This window comes from Myotis nattereri, assembly GCF_964212035.1.
Source record: "Myotis nattereri genome assembly, chromosome: 8".
Classification (NCBI taxonomy): Eukaryota; Metazoa; Chordata; class Mammalia; order Chiroptera; family Vespertilionidae; genus Myotis; species Myotis nattereri.
The window spans coordinates 35,987,819-36,015,694 of NC_138083.1; the positions used below are offsets into that span (position 1 = coordinate 35,987,819).

Here is a 27,876-nt window from a genome sequence, read left to right on the forward strand (position 1 = left end):
TGTTTGAGGAATAGAAAGAAACCCAGATTTGCAGTGGGTGAGGAGAACGATATGAGGTGAAGTCACAAAATCAGTCATGGGTGGAATGGAATAGGGTTTCTGTACGCTAGGATAATGAGTTTGGATTCTAGTTTAAGTGAGATAGGAAGTTATGATCTAACTTCAATTTTTAAAAAATTTAAATTCTTTATAGTTTAAAGTATCACATATGTCTCCTTTTTCCCCCGTTGACCTCTCCCCAGTCACTCCCACCCCCCAGCACATGCCCTCACCCCCCTACTGTCTGTGTCCATTGGTTATGCTTATATGCATGCATACAGATCCTTTGGTTGATCTCTTACCCTGACCCCTTCCCTCTGAGGTTTGACAGTTTGTTCAATGCTTCTATGTCTCTGGATCTGTTTTTGTTCATCAGTTTATGTTGTTCATTATATTCCACAAATGAGTGAGATCATGTGATATTTATCTTTCTCTGACTGGCTTATTTCACTTAGCATAATGCTCTCCAGGTCCATCCATGCTATTGCAAATGGTACGAGCTCTTTGTTTTTTACAGCAGCATAGTATTTCATTGTGTAGACATACCATAGGTTTTTAATCTGTTCATCTGCTGTTGGGCACTTAGGCTGTTTCCAACTCATAGCTATTGTAAACTAGAGGCTTGGTGCATGAATTCGTCTTGTCCAGTCCTGTTCGGGGCCAATGGGGACTGCGGGAGGGCTCTAGGGCGTGTCCAGCCCTCTCACCCAGTCCCGATTGGCCGATCCCAGCAGCAAGCTAACCTACCAGTTGGAGCATCTGCCTCCTGTGGCAAGCTGGCACAACCATGGCATACTTAGCCCCACGATGGGTGCCTTATGTGCCGAGCCAGCTCAGCCAGGTTTGGTGAGCCTGAGTGGGGGCAGTGAAGGTATTGAGAAAAGACAGACAAGAGAATAAAAGCTGAGTCTGGGTGGGACACTGTCCTCTCTGATGGAGCGCTAGTGACAGCGCCACGGACTACAAGCTGTGTCTTTATTTGATAACTAGATTCCATGAGGCAAAGTAAGGGCCTGGTCAAGATGTTTACAGCATACTTGTGGGTTTCGATCGTTACATGCACCTGAACTCTATCAAGCCCACATCACTCAGGCACGTGGGGCCATGTGTTCAGACCATAGTTTCAAGCTTACAACTATAGCTGTTGGCTATAATTGTGCTGGAAGTTGCATGTGGCAATGAGAGAACTGTGCCCTCTCATTAGTCCGAGGCTTGAACCTGTCCAAACACTGTAGCCGCTCCCCACATCTTCCCCCTTTTTTCTGTTTTTAAACACTTCCATTTACATCATCAAAAACTGTAAGCAAATTATTCAGCATAACCAAACATCAAGAACAAACTTCTGGCTGTTAACAGAATAACCAACACACATGCACATGTTAACATTTTCAGGATATTTTACTCAGAGTCCTTAGGTTTTAGCTATGCCAAATGCAATTACTAAAAACCAAAGAAGCGGGGAGATGTAGAGAGTGCCTGGGAAGGCACATGAGCATTTCTTTAATTATTGTCAGCGGAATCCAGTGGCGTTGGCAGAGCCACGTCCTGGAAACACACCTTGCCAGAGGCAGGTGTGTTGTCAGCCCAACTTACAGCTCAGGCACCAGGAGGTGGGTTTCATTATCTAAATCCAGCCAAGCACCAGGAACAAACATGATTATCTGGGTCCACCCAGAAGTGACGATTACAAAGAACCCACAAGAATGCACATAATCTTCTTTGTCTTGGGCTTTAGTAAAACTTCCTGGTTTTTGCTGTATAAAATAAACGTGCTGTATTGGCTCTGTCTCTTCATTAGAGGACAGTGGTCCCACCCAGTCCCAGCTTTCCCTACTGTATTTGTGTCTATCTCTTTTCATTTTCTCAATCCCTAGTCGCCCCTATTCAGGAACCGGACCACTCTCTAGCCGCACTGGATGCAGAAAAGAGAGAAATATTTATACCCCCCGGTGGTCAGTGTGCATCATAGCAACTGGTTGAGTGGTTGACTGAATGGTCAACTGATCTGTCGGACACTTAGCATGTTACACTTTTATTATGCAGCATTGTGCTGCTATGAACATAGGGGTGCATATATCCTTTCTGATTGGTGTTTCTGATTTCTTGGGATATATTCCTAGAAGTGGGATTACTGGGTCAAATGGAAGTTCCATTTTTAATTTTTTAAGGAAACTCCATACTGTTTTCCACAGTGGCTGGACCAGTCTGCAGTCTCACCAGCAGTGCGCGAGGGTTCCTTTTTTTCCACATCCTCGCCAGCACTTGTCATTTGTTGATTTGTTGATTATAGCCATTCTGACAGGTATGAGATGATACCTCATTATCTTTTTTTTTTAAAGTATATCTTATTGATTTTTTACAGAGAGGAAGGAAGAGGGATAGAGAGTTAGAAACATTGATGAAAGAGAAACATCGATCACCTGTCTCCTGCACACCTCCCACCGGGGACGTGCCTGCAACCAAGGCACATGCCCTTGACAGGAATTGAACCTGGGACCCCTCAGTCCGCAGGCCGACACTCTATCCACTGAGCCAAACCAGTTAGGGTCCTCATTGTTGTTTTGATTTGCATCTCTCAGATGATTAGTGACTTTGAGTATGTTTTCATATGTCTCTTGGCCTTCTTGTACGTCCACTTTCGAAAAGTGTCTATTCTAACTTCATTTTTATTTTTATTTTTTATTTTTTTAATTAAATCTTTATTGTTCAGATTATTACATTTGTTCCTCTTCCCCCCCTCATAACTCCCCTCCTCCCAGTTCCCACCCCACCCTCCGCCCTCACTCCCCACCCACTGTCCTCATCCATAGGTGCACGATTTTTGTCCAGTCTCTTCCCGCATCTCCCACACCCCTTTCCCCCCCAAGAATAGTCAGTCTATTCCCTTTCTATGTCCCTGATTCTATTATAATCACCAGTTCATTCTGTACATGATTATTTATTCACTTGATTCTTAGATTCACTTGTTGATAGATGCATATTTGTTGTTCATAATTTGTATCTTTACCTTTTTCTTCTTCTTCCACTTCTTAAAGGATACCTTTCAGCATTTCATATAAGACTGGTTTGGTGGTGATGAACTTTAGCTTTTCCTTATCTGTGAAGCTCTTTATCTGACCTTCAATTCTGAATGATAGCTTTGCTGGATAAAGTAATCTTGGTTGTAGGTTCTTGGTATTCATCACTTTGAATATTTCTTGCCACTCCCTTCTTGCCTGCAAAGTTTCTGTTGAGAAATCAGCTGACAGTCGTATGGGTATTCCCTTGTAGGTAACTGACTTTCTTTCTCTTGCTGCTTTTAAGATTCTCTCTTTGTCTTTTGCTCTTGGCATTTTAATGATGATGTGTCTTGGTGTGGTCCTCTTTGGATTCCTTTGTTTGGGGTTCTCTGTGCTTCCTGGACCTGTAAGTCTATTTCTTTCACCAGGTAGGGGAAGTTTTCTGTCATTATTTCTTCAAATAGGTTTTCAATATCTTGCTCTCTCTCTACTTCTGGCACCCCTATAATTTGGATGTTGGTACGCTTGAAGCTGTCTCAGAGGCTCCTTACACTATCTTCGTATTTTCAGATTCTTTTTTTATTTTGCTTTTCTGGTTGGGTGTTTTTTGCTTCTTCGCTTTTCAGATCTTTGATTTGATTCTTGCAATCCTCTAGTCTGCTGTTGGGAGTCTGTATAATATTCTTTATTTCAGTCAGTGTATGCTTAATTTCTAGTTGGTTCTTTATCACAACATCGAGGGTCTCATTAGATTTCTTGTAGATCTCATTAAGTTTATCGGCAGTTTCTAGAAAATTATTGAAAGACCTTAAAAGTGTGGTTTTGAGCTCTATATCCTCCATTTCTGTCATGTTTCTTTGTCTCTGCATTTTTTATGCTTTCTTGGTGTACCCCCTTGTGGTCTTTGTGTGCAGTCTTGTTGTAGTTAAGCCTTGATTGTTGTCGGTAATACTGGGGGTGATTTGACCTCCAGGCTAACTGGCTATGAGAATCAGCTGTGTCTGCAGTGGGAGAACTTCTGTGCTGGATCTCTAGGGCGGTGCTAATCTAGCCTTTGCCTAAGGCTATCCCGCAAATGCCTCTGTGCAGGGCTTGGGCGGGGCAGGTCCCGGGGGATCTACAGGGTGGGCAGAGCGAGCAGTTATGGCTGCTCTCAGTCCCGTCCCCAGGGGCTCTGCCTCTCAGAGTCCCAGCAACCGCTGCAAACCTCGGAGAGAAAGCTGCCTTCGAGTTCCGACCGAAGCCAGACAGTCCCGTTTGAGTCTGGGTCCCTAGAGACTCGCCCGGATCTGGAGCTCAGAGTTTGAGACTCCCTCCCGATTGAAACAGACAACGCACCCTCCACCGCCAGCCCACTCCGCATGCTCTCCGCACCTTAGTATTTTACTTCAGCACTGCGCCTCCTCTGAGTCTCGGTATGCTATTCTCTTTCCTCCTAGTTGTAGAACTTCCACTCAGCCAGCCTTCCTGTGGTTCTGAATGATGTCTGTTCCGTCTTTTAGTTGTATTTTTGAAGTGGTTGTTCGAGGCAGCAAACTCCGGCGTTAACCTATGCCGCCATCTTGGTTTTCTTCATCTAACTTCATTTTTAAAAAAGTACCCTAGTTGCTATGTGAAGAATGGAATGGGGGAGAGAGAGAGAACTGGAGTTGGGAGACCAGTTTTAATGACTTGTAGTAATTTGTTGACATAGCAAGGATGTTTGTGGCTTGGACTAAGATGGTTAAGAAGAGAAGGAAAAAAGTAGATATGTATTTTAGGGTATATAATAGGGCATATTTTGCAGGTAGAATCCTAAGCACATGTTGTGAGGGAAAGATAATGTCTGTATCTTTGGCTTGAGTAACTGGATGGATGGTATTGAATGAGTGTGCCCAGGTGATAGTTTCGATTTAGTCATTTTTACCATGTAGACAGTTGTAAATAATAGTCAAACCTAGGAGTCTGGAGCTCAGGGGAGAAGACAAGACTTATATATATTCTCTATTCTGTCTACTCTGTCTTGCCTGTTTTGTTTTTTTGCTTTTTCCCATTTTGATATATTTTTACTACTATTCTACTTCATTTATTTAAAAAATTTTTTAGCCCTGGCTGGTATGGCTTGGTTGGAGCATCGCACTGTACACCTAAGGGTGGTCAGGGTGTGTGTATGTGACGCAACTGATTGATTGCCCCCCCAACCCCCCACCCCCGTCGCGTTCCTCTCTCTAAAGTCAATAAAAATTTTTTTTAAAAAATTTAAATTACAGTGGACATTCAGTAGTATATTAGTTTTAGGTATACAGTGTATATATAGTTAGGACAGTTATATAAATTATATTACTTGATAAGTCTAGTTACCCCCTGACAGCATATCCCCTGTCTTGCCTGTTTTATAAATTCTACAAGTCATCAGTGTTACACGGTTTCTTTTTAAAACCTCAAACAATACATATAAAACCTAAGTTTCCCAGTGATTACCTTCTTTATTACACACAGACCTCCCTCACCCACTACTGTTACCAGTTTGGGATATAAACTTTTTTGTGTTTATTTGTAAGTCTATGTACAAATATATATTTTGTTTCCAAAAATAACATTACATTGTGTATATTCTGTGATGTTAAAATGTTCATGGAATTATTCCATTTTAGCCATTAATAAGTTATTTGTTTTAATGGCTGCATGGTATGAATATGTGATTTATTTAACCGGTTGCCAATTGATATTTAGGCCATTTCTGTAGTTTTCTTTTTTACTGTTATACAAACAGTAATTTTTATTCTTTTCAAGAATTTAAATTATTAAAATTGCCAGCATGTTTTTGTAGAGCATCTCACAATTCTTTCATAGTGATTCTCTGTAATTATCTGGAGAGAATCACTATTCCTAAATATGTTCATAGTCTGTATATACTGTCATCAGTCTTTCTATATAAAGTTAATTTGTTTTTAAAATGTGTTTTATCTCTAGAGATTTTAGGTTTTCTTTGTAACTTTGAATTAATATTAGAGTAAATAACCTACACTATACTATTTTTTCTAGCAGGCAACTGTTGACATAGATTATGCATGAAATCAGCACTCAGATATTGGACTTTTGTTACTGCCTCTTAATTTGCTTGTCTTGATGTTGAGTTCTGTGGTAAACAGTCTTTTGGGTATTGAGAAGATAATAACTATGCAGAATGTGGTAATGATGTCTTTGAGGGCCCGTTCTATAACAAGCACTTTGAATCACAAGAATATCCTTTGAAATGCAGTGTTAAAGCTTTTCTGTTAACACCTCATTTTTTTAATATTCTGGGTGACTTCTAACGACTTTATTTATGGTGTATGCCTTCCCTATCTATCTATATAAATATATAAAAGCCTAAGTGACCGTTAAACCAGAACGACTGCAACGACCAGTCGCTATGATGCACACTGAGCAGGCAGGCAGGCAGGCAAGCAGTTAGGAACGAGCAGGCAGGCATGTGTGCAGATAGGGGAGAGTGGTCCCAGATTGCAAGAGGGATGTCTAACTGCAGGGATTGGGCCTAAACCAGCAGTCGGACATTCCCCAAGGGGTTCCAGATTGCGCGAGGGCACAGGCCAGGCTGAGGGACTCCCCCCGCCCCTGTGCATGAATTTCGTGCACCAGGTTTCTAGTTTAAAATAAAAGGGCTTGCCCTGGCCGGTATGACTCAGTTGGTTGGGTGTTGTCCAGTGCACCAAAAGGTTGCTGGTTCACTTCCCAGTCAGCGCACCTGCCCAGTTTGCTGGTTCAATCCCTGGTAAGGGGGTATGCAGGAGGTGGCCAATCTATGTTTTGCTGTCACATTGATGTTTCTCTTTCCCTCTGCCCTCCTTTCTCTCTAAAAATCATTTTTAAAATCTTAAAATGGCTCTTTTAGTAAATTACAGGTTATAAAAGATATAAAATGGTACAATTTAAATAAATAAAGAAGGTGAAGGGAAAACTACATATATCAGACCAAAACTATAGTAAGGCCAAAATTTTAGCTTTGAATGTTTTCATATGTAAGTCAAGGAACGAAACATTAGATTTCATAGAGTTCACCTCAGTAGGAATTATTGTTATATTTCATTTTGGTAGATTTGGGAAAACATCAGAATTGTTTTATATTTAAAATTTTAAGTGGGTCTCACTTTGTATAAAAACTCAAGGCAATGTTTAGGGTTTAAATATATTTTGTTTGCTTTTTTGTATGTGTATACTTTTTTCATAGTACCTGGCAAATAGTAAGTGCTAAGTAAATTTTGTTTGACTTTAATCTTTACCTTGGCCTATTTAAAATATTTCTGATATTTTTATTCAGTCCCCAAAAGCCCAAGAACAGTTTATTTTTAAATCATATTTAGTTTAATTCAAATACTATTAATGATAAGTACCAAACATTTACAGAGGTTTGTTTTTTTCCCAAAAACATAAACATTTAAAGTTTACAACAACCCCTGTGAGGTAGAGGTGGTATTAGCCCCATTTTTCTGACAGGAAACTGAGACCTAGCGAGGTTATACATAATTTAAATAATATCATATAGTAAGTGTTGAGCTAGGAATCAAGCCCAAGTGTTCCTACTTTTATAAAGTACTAGAAGCCCGGTGCATGAAATTCATGCACCCAGGAGGGGGGAGTCCCTCAGCCCAGCCTGTGCTCTCTCACAGTCCAGGAGCCCTCGGGGGATGTCCGACTGACTGCTCCCCCCTGGGGAGCGGGCCTAAGCCAGCAGACATCCTTAGCACTGCTGCGGAGGCGGGAGAGGTTCCTGCCACCACCGCTGAGCTCGCCAGCCGTGAGCGTGGCTTCTGGCTGAGTGGCGCTCCCACTGTGGGAGTGCAGTGATTACCAGGGGGCAGCTCCTGCATTGAGCATCTGCCCCCTGGTGGTCAGTGTGCATCATAATAACTGGTCGTTCCGCTGTTCAGTCGATTTGCATATTAGGCTTTTATTATATAGGATTTGTTATATGAATCATGCTGTTTTCACATGGAGATTAACTCTTCCCTGATTAGTGACTGAAGAAGATATGTTACAGGTTTTCATTTAATATAATTCAATAGCCATTTATTTAAGGATTTGCTGTATATCAGGCACTGTTTTGGGCTTCTGGGTTTCATCAATGAACACCACAAAACCCCTGCTCATCTAGAGTTTGTATTCTAGCCTAGAGTGTCAGAACCCATGAACTACAAAGTGAATTACTTAGTATGTCAGAAAGTGATATAGTCAGTAGAAGAAAATGACCAGGATAGGTGGAACAGATTGTAAAATTGACAAGAGATCAAATAGAATAAAGGTCCCTAAGGCTAGAGCATGCTAGAATAACATGGAAGTAGGTACCTGAGTAGGGGAGCAGAATAGAAGGAAATCAGGAAGTTGGAAGCACATATCATATTAGGTCTTTTAGATAAGAGTCATCCTGGTTGTGTTGAGAATAGATACTGAGGCTAGACAAGGGTAGGAACAGGAAGACCTTTTAGGTTATTGCCATAATCTAGGGAAAAGATGGCTGTCAGAGAAAGCTCTGAACATACTGGTGGTCAAGGTGGTGAGAAATGGTTGAATTCTGGATGTATTTCGCAAATAGCGAGAAAAGAATTTGCCTGCAGGTTGGAAGGCAAATATTAAAGAAAGGAGTTAAGGGTGGCTCCAAGGTTTTTTTTTAGCCTGATCATCCATCTGAAAGGATGGAGTTGCCGTCAACTGAGATAATTTACGGGGAAGATGAGGAGTTCATTTTGGGATGTGTTAAGTTTGGGATGTCTTTAAATACCCAAGTAAAGTTGTTTAGAGTTGAGGAATAAAGTTTGGGATCCTATGTAATAAAAGGCTAATATGCAAATCAACCGAACAGTGGAACGACTGGTGACTATGATGCACACTGACCACCAGGGGGCAGACACTCAATGCAGGAGCTGACCCCTGGTGGTCAGTGCACTAACACAGGGGGAGCGCTGCTCAGCCAGAAGCTGGGCTCATGGCTGGTGAGCGCAGTGGCAGTGGCAAGAGCCTCTCCTGCCTCCATGGCAGCGCTAAGGATGTCTGACTGACGGCTTAGGCCCGCTCCCCCAGAGCAGACCTAAGCCATCAGTCCGACATCTCCTGAGGGCTCCCGAACTGCAAGAGGGTGTAGGGTGGGCCAAGGGATAGCCCCCCCCCCCCAAGTGCATGAATTTCGTGCACTGGGCCTCTAGTAGAAATATAAAGTTGGAACTCTGGTATATAGATGATATGTAAAGCCATACCACTGGATGATATTTTTTAAAATTTTTTTCTTACGTAAATCTTTATTGTTGAAAGTATAGCATATGTCCCGTTTTTACCTCCATTGACTCCTTGTAACCCACCCCATCCCCTGCCCCAGGCTTTCATCATCCTATTGTCTGTGTCCATGGGTTATGCATATAACATACAAGTTCTTTGGTTAATCTCTTCCCCCCTCCACTCCACCTCTACCCCCGCGATTCTCCACTCATCAATTTATTTTGTTACTTATATTCCAATATGAGTGCAATCATGTGATACTTGTCTTTCTCTGACTGACTTATTTTACTTAGCATGATACTCTCCAGGTTCCTCCATGTTGTCTCAAAGGGTGTAAGAGATTATTTTTTGCTGCTGCATAGTATTCCGTGGTATAAATATACCACAGCTTTTTTATCCACTCATCTACTGATGGGCAGTTGGGCTGTTTCCAGATCTTAGCTATTGTAAATTGTGCTGCTATGCACATAGGGTGCATACATTCTTTCTGATTGGTGTTTCAGGTTTCTTAGGATATATTCCTAGAAATGGGATCACTGGGTCAAATGGCAGCTCCATATTTAATTTTTTGAGGAAACTCCATACTGTTTTCCATAATGGCTGCACCAGTCTGCATTCCTACCAGCAGTGTACTAGAGTTCCCTTTTCTTCATGTCCTTGCCAGCACTTGTCATTTGTTGATTTGTTGATGGTAGCCATTCTGACAGGTGTGAGGTGATACCTCTTTGTCATTTTAATTTGCATTTCTCTGTAGATCAGTGACTTTGAGCATTTCTTCATATGTCTCGGCCTTCTGTATGTTCTCTTTGGAGAAGTGCCTATTTAGGTCCTTTGTCCATTTTTTAAACGGGTTGTTTGTTTTTCTTTTGTTAAGGTGTATAAGTTCATTATATATTTTGGAAATTAACCCTTTATCAGATGTGTCATTGTCAAATATGTTCTCCCACACAGTGGGCTTCCTTTTCATTTTGTTTCTTTTGCTATGCAGAATGGATGATATTTTTGAGGAACTGAGTATCAGGATAAGAAGGAGCCAATAACTGACCCCTAGGTTACTCCAACGTGAAAAGCATACAGAGAGAAGGAATTGTCAGAGGAGACTAAGAAGGAACAATCAGTGAGGGTAGGACATAAGCCTAGAGAATTTGTCTTGGAAACTCAAGGAAAGAAGGTAAATCTCGGAAGGAGGAATGATCAACCATGTCAGATTTTTCTGGTAGGTTAGGCAGGATGAATACTTAGAATTGAAAATTGTATTTAGCAATGTGAAGACCACTGGTTATTATGTCGCATTCAGTGGGATGTGGAAATGGCTTGGTTAGCCCCATTTACATATTTTTAAAATGGGAATTTTTGATGTTTACAAGTTTTTCTTTTGCCATGTTCAGGTTTGCTGTCCTATTGGTGGTATGTGTGACAGTGGATCACAGCTTGGTTCAATGGGTAGCCTGACCATGAAATCACAACTTCAGATCACTGGTAAGTCTTTAAAAGACCCACTACTTTACTCCCCCTGCCCCCCAACATAAAAAATAATCTTAAGAGAAGAAAATCTTTAGTTACATATCAGGTGCTGAATTAATATTTGCTTAATGAATGAACAAAATGTGTAGATATGTAAAAATTACATATTTGTTGTTAATCCTCACCCGAGGATATTGTTTCCATTGCTTTTCAAAAAGAGTGTGGAAGGAAGGGAGAGAAGAAGAGATGGGGGAGAGAGGAAGAAACATCGATGTGAGAGAGACACATTGATTGGCTGCATGCGCCCCTATGGGTGGATGGGTAGGGGCACAGTGTGCACCTGCAACCCTTTGCTGTTTAGGCTGGCGCTCTGATGACCACTGATCAACATGGGCCAGGCCAAAAATTACATTTATATTTCAGGAAATTCATTCTTGGATAACATGTATTAGTATTTCATTTCTTTTTATTGCCAAATAATATTTCATGTATGGACATACCACATTTTATTTATCCATTTATCAGTTGATTGGTGTTTGGGTTGTTTACACTTTTTGGCTACTATGAATAACTAGAGGCCCGGTGCATGAAATTCATGCATGGGTAGGGTCCCCAGGCCTGGCTGGCAATCAGGGCCAATCGAGACCTTCCGGCTGTTGGCCGGGGTCTTCCTTTTTTCTGTGCCACCCACGTCAAAGCTATTTTGCCATATAACACCACCCAACCTCATCTGAGGATATTTTTTCCATTGATTTTTAGAGAGAGTTGAAGGGAGGGGGAGAGACAGAGAGAGAGAGAAACATCAATGTGAGAGAGATACATCAGTTGGTTGCCTCCTTCACATACCCAAACCAGGGACAGGAATAAGCTTTCAACTGAGGTACATGCCCTTGACCAGAATTAAACATGGGACACTTCAGTCCACAGGCCAATGCTCTATCCGTTGAGCCAAACCGGCTAGGGCAGGATACTTATTTCAGAGACATGACATCTATTATAAACTAGAGGCCCAGTGCATGAAAATTCATGCGCTTGAGGGGGGTATCCCCTTAGCCCAACCTGTGCCCTCTTGCAGTCCAGGAACCCTTGGGGGATGTCCACCTGCTGGCTTAGGCCTGCTCCCTAGGGGGATCAGGCCTAAGCTGGCAGTCCGACATCCCTCTGGCAGCCTGGGAGCCCTGGGGGATGTCCAACTGATGGCTTAGGCCTGCTCCATGAGGAGGCCTATATATTCTATATTATATAGTATTGCCTTTCTTAACATTATCAATCAAAACATTTTTTTTAATTGAAAAGGAGCCAGCTCTAGCTGGATAGAGTGTTGGTCTGGGGACTAAAGGGTCCCAGGATCGATTCCAGTCAAGGGCACATGCCCAGGTTGAGGGCTCGATCCCCAGTAGGCGGCGTGCAGGAGGCAGCTGATCAATGATTCTCTCTCATAATTGATGTTTCTATCTCTCCCTCCCTTTCTCTTCCTCTCTGAAGTCAGTCCTCCTATATAATAAAGAGGTAACCTGCAAATTAACCCTCACACCCTCACAAGATAGCTGCCTATGAGCAGGCCAACAGGAAGGGTTAGTGAGGGACAATCAAACGACTGAACAAGTAGGCTGCGTGGGGTGACCAGGCCGGCAGGGGGGTTAGTGAGGGACGACTAAAGACTGAAGATGCAGGCTGTGTGGGGCAACCAGGCCGACAGCGGGGGCAATTGGGGGCAACCAGGTTGGCAGGGGGGGCAGTTAGGGGCGACCAGGTCGGCAGAGGGCGGCAGTTGGGGGTGACCAGGCCAGCACGGGGGGCAGTAAGAGGCAACCAGGCTGGCGGGGGGCCATTTGAGGGTGATTAGGCTAGCAGGGGGATTAGGCAGTGAGGGGCGACTAGGCCAGCAGGCGGGCAGTTGGGGGTGACCAGTCCAGCAGGGGAGGGGCAGTTAGGGGCGACCAGGCCAGCAGAGGGGGGCAGTTGGGGGCAACCAGGCCTGCAGAGGGGGCAGTAAGGGTGGACCAGGCTGGCGGGGGCAACCAGGCCAGCACACAGAGGCAGTGAGGGGTGATGAGGCCGGTGGTGGGGGCAGTTAGGGGCGACCAGGCAGGCAGGCAGGCAGGTGAGCGATTAGGAGCCAGCAGTCCAGGATTGTGAGAGGGATGTCCAACTGCCAGTTTAGTCCTGATCCGGGGATTGGGCCTAAACTGGCAGTCGGACATCCCCTGAGGGGATGTCCTGAGGGGTCCCTGATTGGAGAGGGTGCAGTCTGGGCTGAGGGGACGCCCCCCCTCACCACACAAATTTCGTGCACCGGGTCTCTAGTAAAAATATATATATACTAGAGGCCCAGTGCACAAAAATTTGTGCATTATGGGGGGGGGGGGTCCCTCAGCCCGGCTTGTGCCCTCTCGCAATCTGGGACCCCTCAGGGGATGACCATCTGCCAGCTTAGGCCCACTCCCCGGGGGATTGGGCCTAAGATGGCAATCAGACATCCCTCTGGCAGCCCGGCAGCCCTCGGGGGATGTCCACTTGCCAGCGGGGAGCAGGCCTAAATTGCAGTCGGGCATCCTGAGCGCTGCTGAGGAGGCAGGAGAGGCTCCCACCACCACCGCTGTACTGGCAGCCATCAGCCTGGCTTGTGGCTAAGCAGAGCTCCTCCCATGTGAGAGCGCCCTGACCACCAGAGGGCAGCTCTACATTGAGCGTCTGCCCCCTGATGGTCAGTGTGTGTCATAGTGATCAGTCATTCCCAGTCCTTCTGCTGTTAGGATCAGTTTGCATATTACCCGTTTACTATATAGGATAGAGGCCTGGTGCATGGGTGGGGGCTGGCTGGTTTGCCCTGAAGGGTGTCCCGGATCAGGGTGGGGGTCCCGCTTTGGTGCCTGGCCAGCCTGGATTAGGGGCTGATGGCTGTTTGCAGCTGGTCACACCCCCTTCAGGGTGGGGGTCCCTACTGGGGTGCCTGGCCAGTCTGGGTGAAGGGCTGAGGGCTGTTTTCAGGCTGGTGGGCGACTGAAGCTCCCAACCTCTCCTTTTTTCTTTTTTTTTTTTTATTCTGGGATTTATTTACCTTCTATAGCTGTCACTGGAGCTGAGAGCCGGCTCCAGCTCTGAGTCTGTTGCCGGCTGAAAGCAGGTACCTGGGTTTGTTTAGATTCTATAATTGAAACTCTGTTGCCATCACTGGCCGCTCTGAGCTCTGAGGCCCCGCTGGCTGAAAGCAGGTACCTGGGGTTTGTTTAGGTTCTATAATTGCAACATTGTTTCATCCGGAGCTCAGAGCTGGGCTGCGGCAGGCGGGGAATCTTGGCTTCCTCCATCACTGGAGCAAGCAAGCCTCCTGTTTGCTTCAGCTGCCTGGCTGCTGACCACCATCTTGGCTGGCAGTTAATTTGCATATCTTGCTGATTAGCCAATGGGAAGGGTAGCGAAGTTACGGTTAATTACCATGTTTCTCTATTATTAGGTAGGATTTTAAAAAGGAGCCAAAATGACTGGTAAGAATGGTACTGTTTTGGGAAAGACCATTAATATTTATTGTAAAAGTTTAACTTATGGCCAGAATGTAAGTATAAACATTACTATCAAAAGACTAACTTGTTGGATCACATATTTAAAATTTTCTTACCTCTTTTTCCATTATCCTTTATATCCCTGTCCATATTAGATTCTGCTGATTTTTACTTTTGCATTTCCTGGATCATGTACTTTTTCTCTAATCCTGTTGTGTGGGTCCCTTATCTGGGATGTAAATCTGTTTTCTTACATCCTTTTCTCTAGCCATTTCCTGTTTAATTATGTTCTATATATAACCTCAGCTATACTAAATTTATCTGTGTATTATTTGATGTTTGCTATATGCACACATTATACTATGTTGGCAAAATAAGTACTTTGGTATTTTCTAGACATTTCTTAGTCTCAGTCTTTACTCATAACTCATCATTTGAGGAAGAGAAAGATCTTGATTTTAGTTATTACTAATTGGAATTAAATATTATTGTATTTCCCCAAATTTACTAGACTACCATGTATTTAGCTCTGATTGCTTGGTCCTTCATATTTAAGACATAGTTTTGCCACAGAGGCCTGTCATGACTTCTGACCCATAGAAGTAGCCCTTGCCTAACTGGTTTCATCTCTTATCAGCCCATCATAAGGCTAATTTACTGGTCTCAGCACCCTTACTTATTTTACTCTGTTCTCAATAGTCTCCTGGTTGCCAAAATATGTTAGATAAATTGGAGTCACTTTTTTTTTATATATTTAAATTATCAAAGTTTTTATTTTGCACCAGAGAAGTAAGGTGAAGGACTGAAATTAATTCAAAGCCCTGACCTTCAGAACAGAAGGATCAGAAGAACACTAATGTTGTGTGTGTGTGTGTGTGTGTGTGTGTGTGTGTGTGTGTGTGTGTGAGAGAGAGAGAGAGAGAGAGAGAGAGAGAGAGAGAGAGAGGGAGAGAGACTATAAAGCAGGGAAACTTGTTTTCTACTATGACTAATCATTTGGTTCAACAAATGTTTTAAATGTTTCTCAGGTTTAAATCACTAAGTGCTATAGGAGTGATAAAGACTAGCTACATCCTTGCCATGAAGGTTATTACAGGGTGAATTAAACCAAATATAAACTACGTAATACACTTACTAAAAAACTAGAAATGAAAAGCTGTAGGAGACATATATAAATATGAAAATGCTATGGAAGCATAGAGGCAGGAACAATTAACTTCTTAGATTTAAAGAAGTATTCAATCAAAGAGAAGGAGGCGTTTGTCTTTTAAGAAGTAGGATTTTATTGGGTGGAAAAGGGTGGGTGTAGCACATAGAGGCATGAAAGTGCATGGCCTTTGTGAGGAACAGCAAACAGTTACTGGTGGTTAGAATACTACAGGCTGGGTGGGATTTGGTATTGGAGGAGGCTGGGAATACATAGTAAACAATATAAAATGCCCCAGGAGAGTTAAAACTTAATTTTGCTGGCATTAGGGAATCATTGAGATTCTCTAAAATTAAGATGATGCCCGGCCAGCGTGGCTCAGTGTTTGAGCATGGAACCAGGAGGTTAGCGTTCGATTCCTGGTCAGGATACATGGCCTAGTTGCAGGCTCAATCCTCAGTGTGGGGCATACAAGATCAATGATTCTCTCTCATCATTGATGTTTCTATCTCTCTCTCCCTTTCCCTTCCTCTCTGAAATCAATAAAATATATTTTAAGAATTAAGATGATAATACCTATCTCACAGAATAGTCATGATGAGCATTGGAATGACAATAAGCATCATACACACCGTAAATTCTAATAGTTGGTGTTAGTTTCCTTCCTCTTTCATTTACCCATTTAAAGTTTCCTGAAATGACTTTGTGAGATTGGGTGGTGTTATGTGGCAAAATAGCTTTCAAAAGTTTGAACCCTAGCCGAAACCGGTTTGGCTCAGTGGATAGAGCGTCGGCCTGCGGACTGAAAGGTCCCAGGTTTGATTCCGGTCAAGGGCATGTACCTGGGTTGCGGGCATATCCCCAGTAGGAGATGTGTAGGAGGCAGCTGATCGATGTTTCTCTCTCATCGATGTTTCTCACTCTCTATCTCTCTCCCTTCCTCTCTGTAAAAAATCAATAAAATATATTAAAAAAAAAAAAGTTTGAACCCTAAAAAGCCATTAAGGGCAGAATATTTTCTTCCTATCAGGTCTGCAGTTGCTCTTTGTTCTAGATTTAATTAGTTTCAGAGGACCACAAGAGCCCCCAGAAACGTAATATTTTTGCATAATTGTTTGGGCTTGTTTCCTCTTTTCTCAGACTATAAACGAATTAAAAATAGGAATTTTATATTTTTCTGTGGCAATCCTATGATTGAATTTGGTTCTGTATTAAGTACTTGAGCTTTATAGTACACATTAATCAGAGATGGGTCTGGTCTCCACTTGATTATACTATTCTGTTCTGAAAAATACTTCTTACTTAGTGTTTCCCCTTAGATGTCCCATAAGCATCTCAAATTTTATACACTCATTATTAAACTCTTGATTTCTTGCCCATTCCACTCTCCTCAATCATGTTCTTTTCCATATTATTAAATGATACCATCTTCTATCCAGCTACTCATGCCAGAAACCTGGGAGTTATCCTTGTTGCTTCTTTTCCCGACTTCCACATGCAATCTAATCTTACTGGTTCTCCTTAGGAAGTAGTTATTTTTCCCCATATCCATGTTCACCACCCTAGTCCAAACCACTTTCAAATTTTTTTTTTAATCCCCACAGAGGATATTTTTTCCATTGATTTCTAGAGAGAGTGTGGAAGGGAGGGAGAGGGAGACAAAGAGAAACATCTGTGTGAGAGAAACACATCAATTGGCTGCCTCCTGCACTCACCCCTACTAGGGCTGGGGAACTTGTAACCAAGGTGGAATTGAATCCAGACCCTTGGGTCCCAAGGCCAACATTCTGACCACTGAGAAAACTGGCCAGGGCGACCACCGTCTATTTCTTGATTAAAATGACTCTATTAGCCTCTATCCCCTACTTTTGCCTCCCTTTAACTTATTTTTCCTATAGCAGAAGAATGATGTTTGAGTGTTAATCTGATCATCTGTTTCCTCAGTGCCCATAATAATACCTGATGTGTTACAGGCACCCAGTAAATTTGTTGAATAGTACTCTATTACTTAAATGTCCTCAGTGGCTCCTTACTGCCTACCTTTCTGGCAGTATCTCTTATAGCTTTTTCCTTCTTTTTTTAAATATATTTTTATTGATTTCAGAGAGGAAGAGAGATAGAAACATCAGTGATGAGAGAGAATCATTGATCAGTTACCCCTTAAACACCCCCCAGACTGGGGATCGAGCCCCCAACCTGGGCATGTACCCTGACTGGGAATCGAACCGTGACCTCCTGGGTCATAGGTCAATGCTTAACCACTGAGCCACTGCAGCTGGGCTTTTTTTTTTTTTTTTGGTAATGCATATTGATTTCAAATTAGATTGAACTTCATTATAAAAAGCATTTCAAAATAATGATGAAGTTCTACTTTATTGAATGTGCATACATCATTAGAATAGTAAGTCTATGGCTAGTTGGAATGCTACCAAAAAGGCACAGAAACACAAAAGGACAGAATTATTAGATCTGTGTGAAGTCAGGAGATTCAGGGCTGCCATCTGGAACTATGCCTGCTAGGATGCTCAGACTATCTGTGATTTGTACTGTATATTGAGTTTCTTGGGTACCTGCTATACAAACTTTGCTAGCATCTACAAACGGTCCCTTCACCTTGATGGGCAGTGGCATTCTCTAAACCAGTGGTCGCCAACCTTTCAGACCTGACAGACCATCAGTGGTCTGTGGACCACCGGTTGGTGACTGCTACTCTAAACTTCCCTGCTAGAGTAGATATCCAGGGGGTAGAGTATTTCCTTGGCTATGATCACCTAGTTTGTACGGAAGCAATGCGTTGTTACTTGTGGAAACCATGGGGTGCTCTGCTAGACTGGCATATATTTGTTGTACCATCCAAGGGGCTTGGACAGGGCTATTTATGGCAACAGTGACTAACTCAAGGGTTAAAGCTAAGGAGTCAGTATCTCAAGATGCACAATGTAGGAAGCTCTTGCAAATATAATGAGATCTATGAGATGCTAAAAGTAATACTAGTTTATAACTGTTCTTCCAGTGGCTTTCCAGCATGCTTAAATAAAATCCAAATTCCTTATCTTGGCTTAACACCCTAATGTGATTTCATTTACTATTCTTCCCACTTGCTGTACTTTTCCTTGGATATACCAAACTCTGTTCACAACTCCAGTCTTCACATGCCTAGCTCCTTGCCATTTAGATGCTTTGTAAAAGTACTTCCTCAGAGGTCTTCCTTACTGTCAAGCCATTCTGCCACATTAGTTTGTTTTTCGTCACAAGGATTTTTCTCTAACTAGGATCTCATTTTCTTGAGAGCCAATGCCTTTTCTATTGTAAACTGCTCTATCCACAGTTTAGAGCAATATCTGACACATGGTAGACATTTAAATATTTGTTGACCAAGTTATCAGTATACTTTTTTTGGGGGAGTGGAGGGGAGAAACGCTTTTTAAATTTTTTTTTTTAATTTCAGAGAGAAGGAAGAGGGAGAGAGAGAGAGAAACATCAATGATGAGAGAGAATCAGTAATCTGCTGCCTTCTGAATGCCCCCTACTGTGGATTGAGCCAAAACCCAGGCATATGACCTCCTGGTTTATAGGTCGATGCTCAACCACTGAGCCACACTGGCCAGACTATCAGTACACTATTTAATTGACCTCAGAGTTCTGGGATGATTGATAATGATAGTGGGCTACTATACCAATGATACTGATGGGAGTTTGGGTGGATGGTGTGGGGAAGTCTTATATTAATTTACTGGAATGGGAGAAAATATTCATGAGTGAATAAAATTAGTAAATATTAGAGTAAGCCTGCTCCTCTGAGTAAAAGTAATAATGCTTAAATAACCTTTATGAAAGTAAAGTGATTTGAAGATGAACTATTAAACTGTCAACTCAAATATTGAAATGTTTTTTCTTTTCTTTTAGTCATTTCAGCAAAACTTAAAGAAAATAAAAAGAATTGGTTTGGACCAAGTCCTTATGTGGAAGTTACAGTAGATGGACAGTCAAAGAAGACAGAAAAATGTAACAATACAAACAGTCCCAAATGGAAGCAACCCCTTACAGTGTAGGTTTGAAAGTATTTTCTATAGTATATTTTGTTTAGTAGCTGAGAAATGCAGCTTTAAAAAGGTTTCACTTGTTTTCTTTGCTTCTTTCCTCTCTTTCATCCTTTTCTTTTTCCCCCATCCTAGGACTCCTTCCTCTAGTTCCCTTTTTGTTTCTCTTTAGATATTTCTGTTTTTCTAGTCTCTCCTTTACTTTCTCCAGTTTAATTGATGATGCTATCGCTATTGCCCCTGAATAACAGCTGGGGGAACCCATGGTCATGGCCATTCTTAATAGCTGTTTACTTAAGTTAGGGTTTGAAATAGAGGGCTACGAGTAGCTCACTTTATTTTTTAATTTAATTTTAAAAGATAGTTTTGTTTTATTATGATGCTCACATAGTACCTATACAGGGAATTTCTTCCTTTAAAAAAATTATACTATATGTTTTCTTCTACGACTTTGTTTTTATACCTAGTTCACATAACATGGGTATATTTTTAGCTGAGTACATAGAGGTCTGACTTCCCTTATATGGCTACATAATATTCCTGAGTATGAATGGACTATCACTTATTTTACTAGTTCCCTATTGATCAGTTGGTTTCTAATGTTGTGCTGTTAGACACTGTTACAATATATATTCATGTGCATATGTTTGTATATTAGTATTCTCTCCAATATTAATTCATAGATGTAGGATGTAGCTCAATTTCAACACTATTGACAAAGCCTCAAATGTTGGTTTTGAGCACTCATTGAAGGAAATTATAGGTTAAACTAGAGGCCCAGTGCATGAATTTGTATATGGGTGGGTCTGGCTGGCCCGCCCGATTGGGGCCAGGCTCGGGGGAGGGGATGCAGGAGGTCGTCCTGCCAGCCCGGCCCCTGTTTGGGGTGGGGAGGGGCAATCAGGGGCCGGGCTGGTGGGGGGGGGGGGGCGCTCCCTGTTGAACTTCCTGTCGAGGGGACATTTGCGTATTAGGCTTTTTTCGTATGATTTATCAACAAATGGATTAAAAAAATGTTTTCATTGATTTCAGAGAGAGGAAGGAAGAGAAAGAGAGAGAAACATCAATGATGATAGAGACTCATTGATTGGCTGCCTCCTGCACTCCCCCTTCTGGGGATCAAGCCCATAACCAGGCATGTTCCCTGACTGGGAATCAAACCATGGCATCCTGTTCATGGGTTGACATTCAACCACTGAACCACACCAAGCCAGCTCAACAAGTGGATTTTAAAATATTTGGTTTGGGGACCAAATGTATATAAAAATGTAGTTTAAATGTAACTAGTTGTCACATCCTAAATAATAAAAGGCTAATATGCAAATTGACCAAACAGCAGAACAACCGGTCACTATGATGCGCACTGACCACCAGGGGGCAGATGCTCCACACAGGAGCTGCCCCCTGGTGGTCAGTGTGCTCCCACAAGGGGAGTGCCACCCAGCCAGAAGCCGAGCTAACGCAGCGGCAGTGGCAGGAGCCTTTCCCACCTCTGTGGTAGCGCTAAAGATGTCCAAGAGGGCGCAGGCCGGGCCAAGTGCACGAATTTCATGAACCGGGCCTCTAGTACCTAATAGTACACAAATTGCTTTCATAACCTAACATTTGGATTTCTTGGTTTTTTTCCCCTCAAAGAAGTAAACCAGTGACTTTAAAAAAAGTTTTTCTAAATGGTCAGATGAGACATTTGAAACTAAAAGCTCTTTTGTTCACATGATACATGCTTATGTGGATAGTATTTATTCCTAGTAAAACAAAGCAAATTGAATATGCCTATTTATTCTTTTTACTTTAATCTTTATTACCTATATTATTCTTTAACAAGGATTTTTGAAGATCTGAGGCACCTTAATGTACTTCATGATCATTTTGATCGAGTGAAATTCACAAATTTATTGAAGATCATTTTGAGGCCTATTTACAGAAAGAAGTAATGATCCACATTTGTATTCATTTCAATATTAATATTTCTTAGACTTTGTTTTTAATTAGTGGCTCATTAGAGATTGATCTAAATTAAACAGTATATGAGTAAAATTTTCACAAAAATGAAATGAAATCTATAAAATGTCACAACCTCTATAATGAATAATAGACTGAATGCTCATCAGCTTTCTACCAACTGCTATCTGTACTCACTACATACATACTTTGAGACTCTTAAGCTGATAATGACATGAACTCAGTGCTTAAAACATTAAGAAAAAAGAAACTTTTGAAGTAGTACCATATGGTAGTACTGTTATTTAGCCCAGATGTTTAGGGAACACATAGCTCATGTTATCCTGAATTTTTAATTTGCAGCAGATTGGCTTGTGATTTTAACACAGCTTCCATTGTTATGCTAGCAGACTTTTCAGACTTCTCTAGAGTTGAATTGAAATAATTAAGATAAGACCATCTTTGACAGTATACTTTATCCTCTCAAATTAAAGTAATATTAAATTTATCTGTTCTTGTATTCCATCTCCATTATGATTTCTCAGATGACTAATAGAGAAATGTTTTCTTACTGCAGGGTGCCCCCCAAAATGTATACACACTTTGAATAATTATTAATGCCAATGGGTTAAATCTGAAAAGAAAGAAACATCAATTGAGCTATCAGCTGTAAAGGGTGTATACACATTTGGGGGCACCCTGTATATACTATATGTTTTCCTGAAAGTAACATTTGAGAATTTTTAAGAGAATTAATACATTATATTACACCCCTACACACACACTACTACCACCACAACCAAAAAAGAGAGGCAATATTAAGTGAAAATATTTTAGTTTGCTTTAAATACTACCTGCTACTATTAAAATGGTGGTAGAAATATGATGATGGGGTTATAGGCATTAGGTGGACTTCTAAGGAGAAGAGTGTTTATTTGTTCCCCAAAATTTGATCAAGATTTAGAGAGAATGAGGTATATTAAAAGCTTTCAAGATTTTGTCTTCCTAGCTTTGAACCATAGGACTATGGTAGATTTTATAGTGTTCCTGTTTTTCTAATTGATGACTCAAATAGTTTGAATATAATTTATTATAAATACAAATTTCCCAAAGTTTGCTTTGGAAATTACCATTACAGATAGCATTTGTTATTGGCATTTAGCATGGCATGAGTGAGTCTATATTTGACAGTTGTCCTGGACAATTTGTCTTCAGCAGTGTGAAATGTAAGGTATCATAATCCTAAAATCATTATAAAGTTGACTCAGGAACTTTTTAATATATATTTTAATGATAGGCCTTGTTCAGATTACAGTCTGCCACTGACTGGCTGTATGATATTGGGCAATGTGCTTAACCTAAGTGGGAGTTTCTATATCTGAAGATGAACATGCTAAATCCCATTTCATAGGGTTGCTTTGAAGATTAAATGAAGTAATCTCAAGTTGAGCACACTACATGAAGTAAAATAAGGATTTAGTTTATAAGTTCACTTTTTTATACTACTAAAACTAGTTTTCCAAATTTATAGCATGATGAGCAGTTTCACTTTTGTTGACAGTGCATAGATGAAGTTGCCACTATAGTTCATTTACAAGGGAAAATGATCATGCAAGCATGTAACATCCAGGTGTTTTTCATAAGGTTATGGAGTATAGGCAATATTAGTTATACAGTAAACTATGAGGGGCACAGTAGGATTGTAGACATTAAAACTTAATTGTAATTTATGTAGCATTCCATTGTGATATTTAATGAAAAAGTTTTTTTCACCTTCATTTTTAGTATCGTCACCCCTATGAGTAAATTACATTTTCGCGTGTGGAGTCACCAGACACTGAAATCTGATGTTTTATTGGGAACTGCTGCACTAGATATCTATGAAACATTAAAGTCAAACAATATGAAACGTATGTATGTAAAAGTAATAGAAATTATGCTCAGTTTCTTTTTTCTTCAGGAAATTCATATGCCAAACATCCAGAATGATTATGTTCACTATTTTTAATTATTAACAGGGAGAAGAATCTTGAATTATTTAAAGCATTCTGAGTAACCTTGGTTTGGTCATTCCTTTTGTATTCAAAGCCTTAAATAAATATTCACTTATTTAATAGATATTTATTAAAGTACTGCATACTCAATTATGGAAAACTATAAAATACAGAGCAGAGATGAAGGAAAAAACAATCCCAACGTCAGAGAGACAAATGTTAATATTTTGATAGATTTTCTTTTCCAAATGCTCATTTTAAAAACTTCCTCATTTATTTTATTTTTAAAATATATTTTTATTAATTTCAAAGAGAGAGGGAGAGAGATAGAAACATCAATGATGAGAGATGCCCTACACTGGGGATCAAGCTCGAAACCCGAGCATGTGCCCTGACCGGGAATCAAACTGTGACCTCCTGGTTCCTAGGTTGATGCTCAGTCACTGAGCCACACTTACTGGACAGAATTTCCTCATTTTAGATGGTTGTTTTTATTCATATAGGATGGGGCAAAAGTAGGTTTACAGTTATTTTATGGAAAATGAAATAATAAATAAAAATGAAGAGTTTCATGTACTCACAACTGTAAACCTACTTTTGATCTGTGTGTGTTTATATGTATATATCTTTGTTAAGTATACATATATGAAAACTTGAAACATGTTTGTTTTAATATATTATGATTTTAAAACAGTTATTTTCTATACCTTGACTATCTAAAACATACTTCTAAGAATTTTATTTCTTGGTTAGAACTTATGAGATACAATCTATTTTTTAAGCAACTATATATATATGTAAATATATATTTATATATTTATTTAATATATATATATATAATTGATTTTAGAGAGAGGAAGGGAGAGAGACAGAGAGATGTGAGAGAGAAACATTGATAGGTTGCCTCATGCACGTGTCCCCATCCACCGGGTATGAACCCACAACCTGTTTATGTGCCTTGACCAGGAAATGAACCTGCCACTTTTGGTTTATGGGACACTCCAACCAACTGAGTCATACTGGTTTAGGGTGAGATATAATCCATTCTTTTTAAAAAATATTTTTAAATTTGAATTTTAGAGAGAGAAGAAGGGACAGGGAAAGGGAAAAATTGATGTGAGAACATTGGCTTACTCCTGTTCTCCCCCTACTGGGAATAGAGTTTGAAACCTGGGCATGTGACCTGACCAGGAATTAAATCAGCAACCTTTTGGTGTATGGGGTGACACCCAACCAGTTGAGCAGCACCGGCCAGAGCAATCCATTCTTTGTTTTTTAAATATATTTTATTGATTTTTTACAGAGAGGAAGGGAGAGGGATAGAGAGTTAGAAACATTGATGAGAGAGAAACATCAATCAGCTGCCTCCTACACACCCTCCACTGGGGATGTGCCAGTACATGCCCCTGATCGGAATCGAACCCGGGACCCTTCAGTCCGCAGGTCAACGCTCTATCCACTGAGCTAAACCGGTCAGGGCGAGCAATCCATTCTTAAGTGATATGTTGGCAGTCAATATAAATCAAACATATGTTGCTGAATTTTCTTGGTTGTCCTGCTGGCTCATTTTATTGTCCTGGCTCTTTTTTTTTTTTTTTAAATATGTTTTTATTTATCTCAGAGAGGAAGGAAAGGGAGATAGAGATAGAAACATTAATGATAAGAGAATCATTGATCAGCTGCCTCCTGCACGCCCCCTACTAGGATTCTAGTCTGCAGCCCTGGGCATGTGCCCTGACTGGAATTGAACCTGGGACCCTTCAGTCTGCAGCCAACACTCTATCCACTGAGATAAACCAGCTAGGGCCTTGCTCGCTCATTTTATATAAGGATGGCATGTATATAGTAAATGTGATCATTGAGCTATTTAGCATTTTATGTTATTAAGTGTTAGCAAATTCTATTTTTAAAATGTTTTGGTGTCATAAGATCTGAAACCCTGAGTGAAAAATATTAAAACAATGTATATACACATATGTGATTTTTTTTCACATTGTTTTTAACAGTTAAGATGACTTAAAGGGAAAAATAATCAATATGTAGATTTTTTTCCTGACATTAAGTTTTTAAGTTAAGATGACTTAAAGAAAAAAAATGACCATTTGTTCTGTAATTTATTCTCTTCCAGTTGAGAAAGTAGTTGTGACTTTACAGCTTGTAGGTGACAAAGAACCAACAGAGACAATAGGAGACTTGTCAGTTTGTCTTGATGGGCTGCAGTTAGAATCTGAAGTTGTTACCAATGGTGAAGCTACATGTTCAGAAAGTAAGTAATCGCTTTTTGTATAGGGTCATTAATGATTCTTCTTACATTAGCCAGTCTAGTGTGCTGCATGTAATTTTTATTATTCTTTTCACATTTAAGACATTGTTTCCTTTTTATTTTTACTTTAAGGAATTTTTTTAGTATGTTTTTATTGATTGTTTTAGAAAGAGAAAAAGGGAGAGTGAGGGAAGATAGAAACATTGATGATAGAGAAACATAGATTGGCTGCCTCCTGCAGGCCCCCTACTGTGGATCAAGCCTGCAACCCAGGCATATGCCCTGCCCAAGAATCGAACCAGCGACCTGTATGGTGCACGGGACAATCAATCCACTGAGCCACACAAGCTTCACCATTATTTTCTTTTTAAAAAGAGACATTGATAATTGAAAACATTTTCCTTTTAGGGCATTGTTTGTATGAATTAGATGTCTTTCTGTAAGTTGAAAGGCTAGCCAAATAAAAGTTGAATCACAGTTGTCCCTATGGGTAATAAATTGATTTATAAAGTATTTATTCTCTAGGCCAGTGATAGCTGTTAAGGTGGCATATGGCAAACATAGTTTATTGTCTGTAGCAGTGTGTGTTTAAGTTTAAATTTGACTGGAAATCTTTATTAGTACTGTACCAGATAGCCAATACAAGCTGAAATTCATTTGCCACCTCTCTTCTATTTATGTAGAGATGCCTTTGTGTTATAATAATGAAAAAACCAATTCATTATATGAATGCTGGTATATCTTACAGTTTATGATTTCCTAGTGTTTGTTAAAGGGAGTAAACATGAACTATAAATTGAAAGTTTGATAGCACCCAAGTTGTGCCTGCAGAGTTAGCATGCTTAATAAAACTACTTCTCAGTGGATTCTCTTTGGATATTTCCATCACTTTTCATGTACTAAGTGGATTTTCTTTTCTTTTTTAGAAAGATACTTTCTTTTTAAAAATATATTTGTATTGATTTCAGAGAGGGAAAGAGAGAGATAGGAACATCAATAATGAGAGAATCATTGATTAGCTGCCTCCTGCATTCCCCCACTGGGGATGGAGCCCACAACCCAGGCATGTGCCCTGACTGGGAATGAAGCACTGACCTGGTTCATAGGTCGATGCTCATGCCAGCCGGGCTGAATCTGATTTTTAGAGACTGCAGCACAAAGAACAGATTTATGCCTGACAAAGTTCTTTTTGTTTACTTAGAAACTGCATTATGAAACATTTTATAGTTGTCAGGTGCTATTCTTCTGTTTCTACTTTGGAAGACTTCCTACTTCCTCTTTAACTCATGATCTTTTTTAATAGCAGGACCTTACAGGTAGCCCTGATATATCTTCCAGATGGTTTCTTTGGGGTTAATGAGGATGAAGAGAAATTTCTGAAATGGTCATACTGCTTCAGAATTGATATCTTCATTTTAATTGACAGCTATTCATGGGTATTCTATAATAGTTCATTTTTCTATAAATTTGAGCTCTGGAAGATAATATAAATAATTAAATCACATTGCTACAGTGCTCTAACCCTGTTTTTATAGCTTCCTGTTTATTCCCTACAAATTTGGAACTATTATTAATGCCAAATATTTCAAAATTAACAAAGGTAAAGCATGTTAGTCTTCATATTTCAGAGTAGAATCTAAACTGCTTATTGCCGAAACCGGTTTGGCTCAGTGGATAGAGCGTCGGCCTGTGGACTGAAAGGTCCCAGGTTCGATTCCGGTCAAGGGCATGTACCTGGGTTGCGGGCACATCCCCAGTGGGAGATGTGCAGGAGGCAGCTGATTGATGTTTCTCGCTCATCGATGTTTCTAACTCTCTATCTCTCTCCCTTCCTCTCTGTAAAAATCAATAAAATATATTTAAAAAATAAAATAAAATAAACCGCTTATTTATATTTATGACTTTATTGTTTATTATCTACAGAAGTTCACATTTATGTCATCAGTTTACCACTCAAGTAGGAAAATAATTGGCAGAATTTAACATGATTTCTTTTTTTTTTTTTTTAAATATATTTTATTGATTTTTCACAGAGAGGAAGGGAGAGGGATAGAGAGCCAGAAACATAGATGAGAGAGAAAGCCAGAAACATCGATGAGAAACACCGATCAGCTGCCCCCTGCACACCCCCCACTGGGGAGGCGCCCGCAACCAAGGCACATGCCCCTGACCGGAATCGAACCCGGGACCCCCCAGTCCGCAGGCCGGCGCTCCATCCACTGAGCCAAACCGGCCAG

At 40.6% G+C, this 27,876-nt stretch overlaps 1 protein-coding gene across 1 annotated transcript in view; it reads left to right on the forward strand.

Annotated features, from left to right (window-relative positions):
• ITCH (itchy E3 ubiquitin protein ligase) overlaps positions 1-27,876 on the forward strand; it is a 129,180-nt gene that overhangs the window by 25,365 nt on the left and 75,939 nt on the right. Inside the window, exons 2-5 of the mRNA XM_081097015.1 lie at positions 10,676-10,766; positions 19,308-19,449; positions 23,168-23,292; positions 25,505-25,642. Of these exons, the coding sequence (XP_080953141.1) occupies positions 10,697-10,766; positions 19,308-19,449; positions 23,168-23,292; positions 25,505-25,642 (475 nt within the window). The 5' untranslated portion in view covers positions 10,676-10,696. The remainder of the gene's footprint in view (positions 1-10,675; positions 10,767-19,307; positions 19,450-23,167; positions 23,293-25,504; positions 25,643-27,876) is intronic.